Raw genomic sequence first — 12,000 nt, forward strand, 5'->3', positions numbered from 1 at the left:
CTCCATACAAAACTACACACAAAACTAGCCTGCGATTTTCTGCCTAGATTATTTCAGCCTCAAAGCTAGAATTAGATTCGAGTACCTGCTCGAAAAAATGGCAAAACAAGGTCGTTTTTTCATTCATCCCAAGATGTGGTGTGAGGTGGTGGTATGTAGAATCAAAGTGTAAGTGTAAGTGAATCAAAATCAGATGGTCTCGTCCCATATAGTTTGACAACTAATTTCTGAATAAAACAAATAGCGTTAACATAGCGAACCATCCCTATGGAAATTCATTTCACCCATTCTGTCAAAAGGAGCTTTTTTGCTTCCGAAATTAGTTGTCAATTTGTATAGCACGAGACCACCTGGTCTAAATACATTTTGTAGCTTACAATTAGCAGTATTTCACATGTTTGAAGAACTTTTAGTGAATAGAATGGAGATTTGTTAAGTGTTTTGTATATTCGTCAAGTTACCAGAAAGCCTGTTCGAGTAAAAGTTTTCTCCCGTCATGTCAAAAAGTGACGTTCAAATTTGGTTATAAAAAATCGGCTATGCCCGCCACATGAGGAGAAATGATGAAATGTTGAAATTAACGAAATACTTAACATTGAACTTCTTTAATGGATTTAGTTACGATTTTGTGCACGTTATTTGTTTACTTCGCACATCACCTTGCTGCTGTGATGCGTTATCTGACAGATCACCTCATGTGGTCGCGAGGTGAGACATCCTGGTCTACATACACTTGGGCAATTTATATGCAGTGATTGCCAGATGTCTCCTACAATATCACCCAGAAGAAATATCAGCAGAAGCGATAAAAATCTACCTTCTAAATACATACACCTTGGGATAAGCCCACCTGTATATTATACCCACTTTGATAGCTACTCGAAAACTGCTATACAATACCAAAAAGCTGAAAGGCGGAAATTTCAGCCTTAAAAGGGAAAAGGGCCCATTGAATTCGGAAGCTATAACGAACAAATGATTTTCTTCAATCGAATATATTTTTACACAGTTAACAAAACTTAAAAATATGCACGGGGTTGTAAAATATTACAACTGTTCTCAGTTTCCTTTGAATCGTATTTTAGTTGCTTTTCATGAGCATGACTTTCATGAGTGTGCAAGTATGTTTGGATGTTTTCCAGCTACGATTGTTGTATCGCTTATGATTTATGAAGCTTATTTACTACTGTACTAGGCCTTATGATATTATTGTTTGTAATTAATTCCAGAAATCTTGTTTGGAATCTGAATCACATTGTATAAAGGAATCGGAATCGATTCCAGAATCTACAATGTGCACATGTGATTCAATACCAGGTAACTCAGATTCCGCACGCACTCACTACTAATTTTGATCCATATCATCGTCACGACAATAATGGATGATGTATCAGAACAAGTCGATATAGAATTGTTCAACTGGTAGTGAATTTAAATTACAAACTGCCATGCAGGAGGCCGCCTATTGACACTGGCCACTAAAATAAGACATGATAAGGCTATTTAAGCTCAAAAATTGGATTTATGAAAATAATCATTTAAAAAATTATATTAATACTAAACACAGTTAAACACAAGAAGCGCTTACTAATCTGATTTCATCGACCCAAAGTTTAATTTATCTAATTGACTGCGCAACATGTTCCCAACACAGCAAAACTCAATGACCCATCAATAACGAAACTCGCTTCCAATGGGGAACTGGAAATCCCAAAAAAAAACACCCCGATTGGGATAACATTTCTCTCAATCTTGGACACTGAACTGAAAACGTGCAAAAAAAAACCTTGCCCACACAGACATAAATAAACGTCCCGGCGCCATACGGTTGACCACCTTCCTTTTGTCAGGTTCCCTCAGGCCAACGGGAGGTCTGGCTGGCCCCGCAGCGACGAGATTACATCCATCACATACGCTACTCCATCCCCAATCCAACCCCTGCAAACGAGACGAATGTAAAAAACCCCACCCCATCAAATGAAAAACGAAACAAGAAAACTGGACTATGACTAATGCCCTCGTGGTGGGCGACTTTCAAATCGATTCTTCTGGCCCTCCCCGCCTTCGACGTGCATTTGGTGCGCGCGAGAGTGAAAGAGGGAGAAAGGTCTTTTATCCAAATTTTTCTTTTATGCGACATCATTGCGACATCATCGAAGCATGCCAAGAAGCATTAAAGAGATAGAGCAAGAGAGAACGAGAAGGCGAGAAAGCTTCATCTTAAGCAGACCAAGACAGTAAGCACGGTAACTAGATGGGCTTAAGAAACGCGATCGAAGCGTTGTGGATTGACTTTTTTTGGATTAAACTTAAACTGCAAGGAGACCGAAAGCCGCGCGCGTTGTCATGTGGAGGGGGTAACGCATGTGTATAAATCACCACGCTGGACAAAGCACGCAAAAGGAGAAGGGACAATTCGATCAGGGCAGCCAGCATCATCGGGGCCCTGTCGTCTCGGAAGGTTCGAAGGCACCCCGGCGATCCAACGCTCCGAATGATCGATCGATCCGTCGGGCTTCGGGTGGGCTGGTGGAACACAACCACAGCCCAGACTAAAGGTGGCAAAGGTAAATCCTTACCCTTCTTTTCTTCCACTTTCTCCTTCTTCTCAGGGGGGCATGAAATGGTATCAATCGTGCAAAGGATACACGTTCCGTAACCGGTGCGTGTGCAACCAACAGTGAGAGGGAAGAGCCAAAGGTTATCGATGGATGTTGGCACGAAGTGAAATTTGCAACGGTCAACCCAAAGCGAGCGCACAAGACAAGCAATATAACTTTTGGGACCCCACTTGCGCCTTCCCTACTGGTCTCGGTGATGCATTTTCTTCCATCGGGAGCATTTCCATATATTCGTCTTACTCCCCTGCTCCTGCGTACCACACAAAAAACACGTACACACGCAATAATTGATTGGAAAGGGTGGGGAAATCTGAGCGAAGCAAAGAACCGTTTGGCCCAAAGAGGTGAAACTGGCGGCCATACATATCTTAACCGAAATTCGACCCAAGAAAGAGACCTGGAGAGTGGTTGTACGAAGTGAGGGAGGCAGAGCATTTCTGTGTAACAGACAACGACAAGGGTGGAAAGTCGTGCTTTCGATTAAAGCACCATTACAGGGGCTATTGGACAAAGGAAAGGAATACGCAAGCAGGGAAGGAGCTTTCTGATTGGGTTTTTCCTCTTCTCGGCGGCTTTATCTTCACAACGGTTTGTGCGAGATGTGGTGGTGCCGCCTGCCTCCTCCAAAAGGGAAGGGAAGGGAGATGGTGCCAAATGTGTGAGTGGAGTGTGGATTCAAAGGTTGTAATTAACTGCACGGAGTCGAGTCGTACCGAACATGTTGACAAAATTGACCATTGACCGGTGTCCGGGGACAGTGTGACGTGTTGAAAGACGTGTTGTGTGTATGTGTGTTTGTGTGTGTGAGTATGTGTAACACAGAAAGAATAAGATTCTCACAATGGTGCCCAAACCATTTGTGGGACCAGGACCATAGTCCGGTAGCATTCTCATGACAGATCGATATCGCGGCGCTCCCCATCCATTTGTCAATGTCGTTTCGAGGTTCGCTTATTCGTTTGCTTATCGTTACATCACAATTTAGTATCGTTTCCCCCGTATCCTTGAGCGCATTTCAAGCGTTAATCAAATGTACATCCAATTTCAAAGCTTTTGGAGTTTATTTTACCACCTTCTTTGGTGGCTTAGTCACAAAATGTTAAATTTAGCTGGCTCAGTTTGTTCTTGTTTTTTGGGTAAACGATTGAAATGGATCCTAAAGGTTATATAAGTTGAAATATTGTTTTAAAATTTAAATAAATTAAGTAATTTGGCCGGTTTTTTGGTACAGTCGTCCACTCAAACGACTTAACAGCATGCACGTCATGTATTCTTCAAAGACCCGAATACACCCGACAACAAAGGAAATAAAAAAAATGTAAATTGAGGAAAATAAGCAATAAAGCCTGAAGGCAATTCTTGCAGAATGAAAGTAAATAAATTCAATTAAAAAATAAGGTATATAAATTCTACTAAATAATTAGACAAATCAAACAAATAATTTCAAATCATATTGGAATTGGCCACACATATACAAAACCTACAAGAATGTAGTCATTGCAGTACAATTATATAAAATAATTTATAAATTAATAAATACTAACCAGTTACTTAATTGTTTGACAAGTGTCGGTCGTTGGGTTGAATATTTAAACTAGCGAAACGTAAAAGTTTAAGCCAAAAATAACCAGTTTTTCGGATTATTTTTTTATAACAAGAAACTATTTTGAAAAGCAGCTAACATATGACTTGTAAATCGTGAATTTCTCAATATTTTTTAAATTTAAACGAATTAAACATGTCCTCAGATGAAAATTTCGCAGAAGCCAAGTTTCTCTACGCTCATGCCCTGAAGTTCACTGATAGCGCAATAGAGTAAGTAGTTTCCCTTTTGAACGATTTGCTATTAATTTAGAGCTTAATTAGGAAATGATGATAAAGAATCGTGCAATTAAATATTGGAATATCGCTTATCGAATCGGTAGCCAATATATAATCAATCAATAATGAGATGCCTTTTTAACAACAAACACTTTCCATCGTACGTCGCTGTGCGGTTACTAAACTTGAAGAATAAAAAGCCAGTTTACTTAAAAATTTCAAAATTCTCTGCAAAGCTCGTGCACCTCCCTTTCGTTAGGACAGCTCTTGCCGTTTGTTGCCGCTGGTACGAAAACTTGGAAGCGCAAAGGTTTAAGCAGACCTGTTTTTTTTTTAGAATTGCCCTCACGGAGTACCATACCATAAAACTTTTTCACTAATTCCTACCATATCCGGAAGTCGTAAACTTCATCTGCTCGCTTCAGCATCAGAAGCTACGGCACGGCAGCATCTTACTCCGGTACTGGGTTATAGCCAAGCGGCAGCCAAAGAGCAGCATTTTGGTGCCGATTTTTATCGCTCATATCGCTACCCTACCGTTCATCTGGTACGGTGGCAACAATCTCCACTCCATCCCCCCTCATTTTATGTCATTTCGATGATACCGGAATAGTGGTGTGTGTCGGTTGTGTATTTTCGTTGTCGATGTTAATCCGACTCGAATACTCAATACTCGTGCCCCGGATGGGACGAAGGACAGGCAAGATACACCGTGTGTTTTTTTTTAATCCGAGCTTTGGTGCTTCATACACTCACATGCATCACACCACGTCGGTGTTCGGTTTGTGGTGATGTTTCTCTTTTTGTTGCTTCCACGGAGCTGGTCTTGTTGCCATTAAGGAAAAGAAACTCCTCCTAGCAAAAGATGTGTGTTTCTTTCCGTAAATGGTTTATCTTATCGTTTCGCGGAGCAACTAATGACACCCGGGCGGGCCAGATGGGAAGGCCAGCCCGATCCGGTGTGCTTAGCGACATCAGTAAGAAGAAAACTATCAGCAAACTTCGATCGATTAGCAGGATATTGTGTGTTCGTTATCTGTAGTTTCATTTCGGCGTCGGATTCGAAGAAGCGAACAGTATGATTGCCTATTTATTTTACATAAATTTAAAGAACGATCTTCTGGGGACACTATCATTGTCCATTCTCTATTAAACGATTATAAGCTTCACTTTCTTTGCGTGGGCAAGTTGTGGGATTCCCACAGGAATGAGAAATGCATCGAAAAAGGTCCCACAGTTTCATCAACAATTCCCAGGAAGTGATATTCTTAACTTGGAAAATATTCTCGAACATAAACAAACGAACAGGCACTAGGGGGGTTGGGAAAATTGATGACAAAATTTGATTGATTGACAAAAATTGATGGACAAAATTGATTTGACGTGGGCAGCAAATTACATCATATTTTATAGCATTTAATGTATGCACCCCTGTGTGAGGTTCAAACCTGCCCAATCCACGTGCAAACGGAGATGTGATTTTTAAATTTAAAATTCTCCCTCATTTGACATTTTGAGTTAGCATGCGATTGAAATCGAATTGCATAAAACTCGTAAAGTTGCACGCCATGTTCAATCGTCCAATTGTGTGCAATATTGACGCTTGTATGCGAATATAACGATCTCCAGGCAGTTCCCCAGAACGTTGTTTCATCTGCAACCGATCCTCGATTTTAATTTACAGTTCTTTACATTGAATTCCACTTCAACGACCATTCCACTTTACTTGTAAATTGTAGCAGACTGTTTATTTTCCTGTTCGTTTTTTTCTCGTTCGTTTTGTTGTATACGGGTGATAGAAAGAAAAATTTACACTACACTTTACACAGCAGAGTAACATTGGAAAACTCAAAACACATGAATAGGATAGTGAACGCTCACAAATGCTCGATTGTTTTTTATACATAAGCTAGATAGGTTTACTTAATCGAACGTACTTCTTCTGCTTCCCCAGACAGTTCAAATGCATCTAACAAAAAAAACAACCCACTTAAGTAGATGAATGAATCGCAGACAACATATGCTTGTGGGAGTTTTCTTTTCTAAACATTGTGTTAACTTTACGCGCCCCCTATCCCCAGCGGTATTAGATCGAATACAGGAAATGGTGGAAGATGGATACTATTTGACCTGAAAGAATGTATTGTATTTTGTTTTGTTTTTGTTTTGCCCATCAAACAGTTCGTTTTCATTGATCAGAACGTGATACCTATGCCAAACACCCCAGCCCATCAGCAGTTTAATTTCACAACACTCAAAACAACACCGAAATAGGTGATCTCTCTTCATAGCTAAAGCAGCACTCTCTCGTGTAAAAAAGCAAAAAAACGAGACACAACCATTGACAGTAAAAACACATCAAAATTTACCAGATGGCTTAAGATTACTTTTTTATAACAACTAAAACCTCATCTTAAGTCAACACACACACAAGGCACAAATCATCGGGGAGCGAGCATATTGGAAACAATAAAACATATTCACTCACATTGGAAACAAATGTGCCCTTTTTCTATGCTGTGGTGCGTAAAACAAAACAAAATAATCCGTTTCACACAGTACAAAACACACTACTACAGGAGCTGGAAGAGAGAGAGAGAGGATGATGGACAGTGTACGAACGGTGGTATTTTTGGCTGCCAGGGGTTTCTCGTTTACACGTTGCGTTTCGACTGTCGCTGATTGATCTTAGCCGCTCAAACAAAAGTCTATTCCCGTTTTTTTGTCGCGATCGCAACGATCGATAAGTTATTTTGCTATCTAATAAAACTTTTTCGCCTGTGCCTCTCGGCTATCCCTGCAACAGAGAGAAGAAGTTTAGCATTACAAGCCGTGGCCTTCGAGCGCTGTGAGTACATTTCGTGATCGCTTACCTATACATACTGTAACCTAGCATCACGAGCAGCTGCACCACTGTTGCCACCAGGAATGCCGTCAAGCTGAGACAGTTCTGCGTCGGACACTGTACCGATCCTTGCGCCTGCGGTACGGCACCGTGCGTTTGTAGCCTGCAAAGCAAACGATTGCGTTTAGTGGTGACAATTTGCACCCCAAAACCATACCGAAATATAACCATCATCATGCTCACCTTTGGGCAACACCCGCCACACCTTGCCGGACCTGGTTCATGCCGTCGCGCATCTCGTTCATCAAGCTTTGCACATCGTACCCGCCCGCCTGCACCTGTGCCGTTGGTGCCCGTGCCTGATTGCTCAGGATACTGTCCGTTCGTGCGTGCACCTCACCAATGATCGATCGGATTTCGCGCACCGTTTGCACCATTACGTTCTGATTTTGCAGCAGCGCGTCCACCTCGTGCCGCATGATCGAACTGCCACCGGCCGCACCACCACCAACGGCAATTTGTGGCGGAGGTGCCCCACCGGCCGCTCCACCCGCCTGGGCCGAGACCGACAGCAAACCGAGCGTGCGCTCCTGGCGCCCAATCACCTCGTCCAGCTTGGAGCTGAGCGTACGCAGCTGTTCGAACGTGTTGGTCTGCGCTTCCCAGATTTGGCGCAGCTCGCGCTCGTTAAAGTCCTCGAACAGGCTGTCCAGGTCGTCCTTCTGCTCGTCCGGATGCTCCTTGCGGTACTCTTCTTTCTGTAGCTCGAGCTTCTTCTGGTAGTCCTGGTACTCTTGCGTGAGCTTGGCCGCATCCTCGCCCGGCGCCGGTTCCTCCTTGAACTGGCCGGGGATGTGGAGCGAGGTGGTGAGGAAGTGGAACACGTCGTGATCGTCCGCCAGGCCACCGGTCGCCGCCGAAAGGCCAAAGTAGCCCGTCTTCGGTAGCACCACATTCTCCGCCCGGAAGCACATCTCGTAGTTTTGATCGTTGTTGGTCATGCCGTTGTGGAACAGGACGGTCAGAATGTTGTTGTAGTATTCGATCTTTGCGCGTGTTGGGAAGGGTTTGTTTCGGAAATCGCGCAAACATCCAGACAGGAGCTGAGTCGAGCCATCACTAGAAAAGGGAAAGAAAATGGAAAGCATAAGATGGTGTGTAATAATTAGAAGACTAATTAAAAACGCATTTCGCAGCACCATTTGAGCGTCTGGCGCACAGGAAAGCAAAAAAACCGCAATAAATGCGCGTAAGCAAATAGAAAATAGCTTTGCGTCAGCGAAACAACTACTGCCAATGCGTGAGTGTGTTTACATTAGCTTTCATTAAAAAAAAGTGCTGACTGCAGCATTACACGGTCTCGCCATCAAGCCACCATTAAACTAAACGCAACCAACAGGTGTTCAGGTTTCGAAATCAATGGCCAAATACTTACTTTTGATGGTCAAACTGCCGCGTGCCGTCGTTTAGCACGGCCGAAATGTAGGGATTGTTGTGTTTATTGTCGTTATCGAACGAGTCGAAGAAGATGCCCAAACCGACCCACTGGTCAGACGAACCGAACACATCGCCTAGATAGCTTCCCTTCTCAGCGGTGTACCAGAAGGCCTAAAAAACATGTGAATAGGATGAAAGAAATTAGTTTAATCCATTCGAAACCAGTGTGTTGGCTGCTGCACATACCAAACCATCAGCACCGATTCGGCCACGGCCGGACACTCGGAACACGATCTCGACTTCCCACCAGTCAAAGTTAGTCTTCTGCTTCGTCCAAATGGCTCCCTTCTGGCTGCGCAGGGACGGTGCAATGCGCACGTTTTCCGAGCTGGCAATTGCATCTGAAAAACAGACGGAATGGATGGAACCATTAACAACAATTATAATTTCACGCAGCGGCTTTTCTTTTTTTGGCAGACAGTCTCTCATAACCGAAGGACACTTTCACTACTTGAACTTTGGTCTAAACCGGTTTTTTTTACTAATCGATGCATTTGGCGAGTGGGACCATAAAATCATAATACACTTTCCCTCGCGACTTTCATCTCGTTCATTTGCGGCCAAAGGAACATTCTACAGGAAGTTCCAGGCCGGGAGTTTTGCTGCCCCCCTCCGCAAAATCCACCGCAAACCGGAACGGTGATCCGCGTTTACGTTGTTGTTGGTTCCTCCAAAAATCCTCTGACGTGTAACTGTTGGCGCTGCCATGCTAGAGCCGTCTCGCTCTCTCTCGCGCGCCTTCACAGCACGGGGTGGGTTACTTTTCGGTCGGCTGCCTGCCGAAACAATACTTCGCATCCGTCTCTTTCCAGCTCCAGGTGCTGCTATGGAGAGGGGGGGTTGCGGAAAGATACTTACGTCCGCCGTACTCCCAGAACGGGACCGTGCCATCTTTCTGCGCCAGGTACGGAGGTTTGAAGGAGTATTTGTACTCGAATCGCCGGTGCACCAGTCCCGCGTCGCCACTCACTCGTTCCAGGTTGGTGCCAAGGGCCACCAGCAGCCCTATCAACAGCACAGAGGCCGCGGATCCGCTACACGTCAACCCTTTGGGAAACATTTTCGGAAAGTGTTTCGGCAGGGGGAGCGCGTAGAAAAATGTAAACGTTTCAATGCTGAGCTGTCAGTTTTGTTATCTTTTGCGCAGAGTTTGACGTCTGTCAACTGCGGGCAGATAGTGGTTGGTCTTGTGGGAATTTGACCATAGTCCTAAGATGATACCATTTTTATCAATAAATTTCATTTAATGTTTTGTGTTGCATACAGAAAAATGTACTTTTAAAATTAGGTAAATTAATTGCTACAGTTACTTGTTCTTTTAACACACCTGCGTCGTTTGTCCAAGCCGCCGAAGTGATTAGGCTGTGCTCTATCTATCTACAGTCTGAACTCACTGGTTGAACTTCGATTCCCTGCCAACTATTGAATATGTGCTTTTTATTTTGCACGTTTTTCCATACAAAAAATATCTGAAATTTTTCTCAGCATGCCATGAGGTTTTTGTGAAATCGGTAAAAACTGGTTTTCCCATACAAACGCATGCTTTTATAATTGAACTGTCAGCCAACTATCGAGCGTTCAACTAAAAAGCATGCCAACTAAAAAGCGTTCAACTATTGAATTCTGACTGTAGTACGATGGCGATTAGATTTTAGCCGTATTTTTCTACGAACAAGTCAATAACGGTTGACAGTACAGTGGAATGCAGTTTATCCGGGCTCATCGGGATCCGACCTTGCCTGAAGAATGCGAAGTCCCCAGTTACGAGTCCCCAGTTCCAAGTTCCAAGTTCCGAGTTCCGAGTTCCCAGTTCCAAGTTCCTAATTCCCCAGTTCAAAATTCCGAGTTCCGAGTTCCCGATTTCCGAGTTCAGAGTTCCAAATTCCCCAGTTCCCAGTTCCGAGTTCCGAGTTCCCAGTTCTAAGCTGCCGAGTTCCGAGTTCAGAGTTCCTAATTCCCCAATTTCCAGTTTCTAGTTCCGAGTTCCGAGTTCCCAGTTCCCAGTTTCGAGTTCTGAGTTTCCAGTTCCGAGTTCCGAGTTTCCAGTTCCGAGTTCCCAGTTCCGAGTTCCGAGTTCCCAGTTCCAAGTTCCGAGTTCCCAGTTCCGAGTTCCTAATTTCCAGTTTCCAGTTCCCAGTTCCAAGTTCCGTGTTCTGAGTTCCGAGTTCCCAGTTCTGAGTTCCCAGTTGCGAGTTCCTAATTCCCCAGTTCCCAATTCCGAGTTCCGAGTTCCGAGTTTCGAGTTCCGAGTTCCGAGTTCCGAGTTTCGAGTTCCGAGATCCGAGTTCCCCAGTTCCCAGTTCCCAGTTCCGAGTTCCTAATTCCCCAGTTCCCAGTTCCGAGTTCCTAGTTCTCCTACCTTCCTTCCGAGCTGTTTCTCCTCTCTTTCCTTCTGTCTTCCATCTTCGAGCACAGTCGGTGCTCACAAAAAAAATCCAAGTAATTCGAACAGTTAATGTGTTATTTTTTATTCTCTTAAGTATACACACACACACGTCAGTTGATGATGGTATCACTTACACAAGTCACCACAGTCGTTAGAAAGATTCTATTTTCTTTTTAGCATACTTACCGCACTATGCACAACACATATCCAAATAGAGTTCAAATTCGTACTGGAAAAAGAATGCCGAGCATTCTCAGTGCAGTATGAGAGTCAAACCACGTAAATGACACTATGGGTTACTTATGGACAGGACAGTACTGATAACGTACTCTGATCCGGACAGCCGAACAAAAGGACACACGTGGCGAACAACGTAAACGCGGATCACCGTTCCGGTTTGCGGAGGATTTTGCGGAGGGGGGCAGTAAAACTCCCGGGCTGGAACTTCCTGTAGAATGTTCCTTTGGCCGCAAATGAACGAGATGAAAGTCGCGAGGGAAAGTGTATTATGATTTTATGATCCCACTCGCCAAATGCACCGATTAGTAAAAAAAAAACCGGTTTAGACCAAAGTTCAAGTAGTGAAAGTGTCCTTCGGTTATGAGAGACTGTCTGCCAAAAAAAGAAAAGCCGCTGCGTGAAATTATAATTGTTGTTAATGGTTCCATCCATTCCGTTTGTTATTGTTATTCTTTTGTATTTTAATTTATCCGTTATCTACACACAATATGGCTAACCACGATGAAATAATTTAGTAATTGTATAGCAGATTTTACATCTAACTCGACTTCTTCACATCTTTCGAATCGCCCGCGCAGGTACCCCGCTTG

At 43.6% G+C, this 12,000-nt stretch overlaps 1 protein-coding gene across 1 annotated transcript; it reads right to left on the minus strand.

Annotated features, from left to right (window-relative positions):
- Nucleotides 1–6,163: 6,163 nt before the first annotated feature.
- On the minus strand, nt 6,164–9,908 carry LOC121591684 (protein ERGIC-53). The gene is made up of 6 exons (XM_041912468.1): nt 9,643–9,908; nt 8,971–9,125; nt 8,723–8,895; nt 7,531–8,406; nt 7,316–7,450; nt 6,164–7,239 (listed from the first exon to the last, which is right to left on the minus strand). The coding sequence occupies exons 1-6, from the start codon at nt 9,842–9,844 to the stop codon at nt 7,203–7,205; spliced, it is 1,578 nt and encodes a 525-aa protein (XP_041768402.1). The 5' UTR covers nt 9,845–9,908; the 3' UTR covers nt 6,164–7,202.
- Between the last annotated feature and the right edge of the window lie 2,092 nt (nt 9,909–12,000).

The sequence above is a fragment of the Anopheles merus genome, chromosome 2L (genome assembly GCF_017562075.2).
Source record: "Anopheles merus strain MAF chromosome 2L, AmerM5.1, whole genome shotgun sequence".
NCBI lineage: Eukaryota > Metazoa > Arthropoda > Insecta > Diptera > Culicidae > Anopheles > Anopheles merus.

Excerpts from the sequence above, each read along its gene's own strand:
- LOC121591684 (XM_041912468.1), bottom strand. The coding sequence starts at position 9,844 with ATGTTTCCCAAAGGGTTGACGTGTAGCGGATCCGCGGCCTCTGTGCTG. Across the intron at positions 8,896-8,970 it reads GAATCGGTGCTGATGGTTTG|GCCTTCTGGTACACCGCTGA; the intron begins GTATGTGCAGCA and ends CATGTTTTTTAG. Across the intron at positions 8,407-8,722 it reads CGGCAGTTTGACCATCAAAA|TGATGGCTCGACTCAGCTCC; the intron begins GTAAGTATTTGG and ends TCCCTTTTCTAG.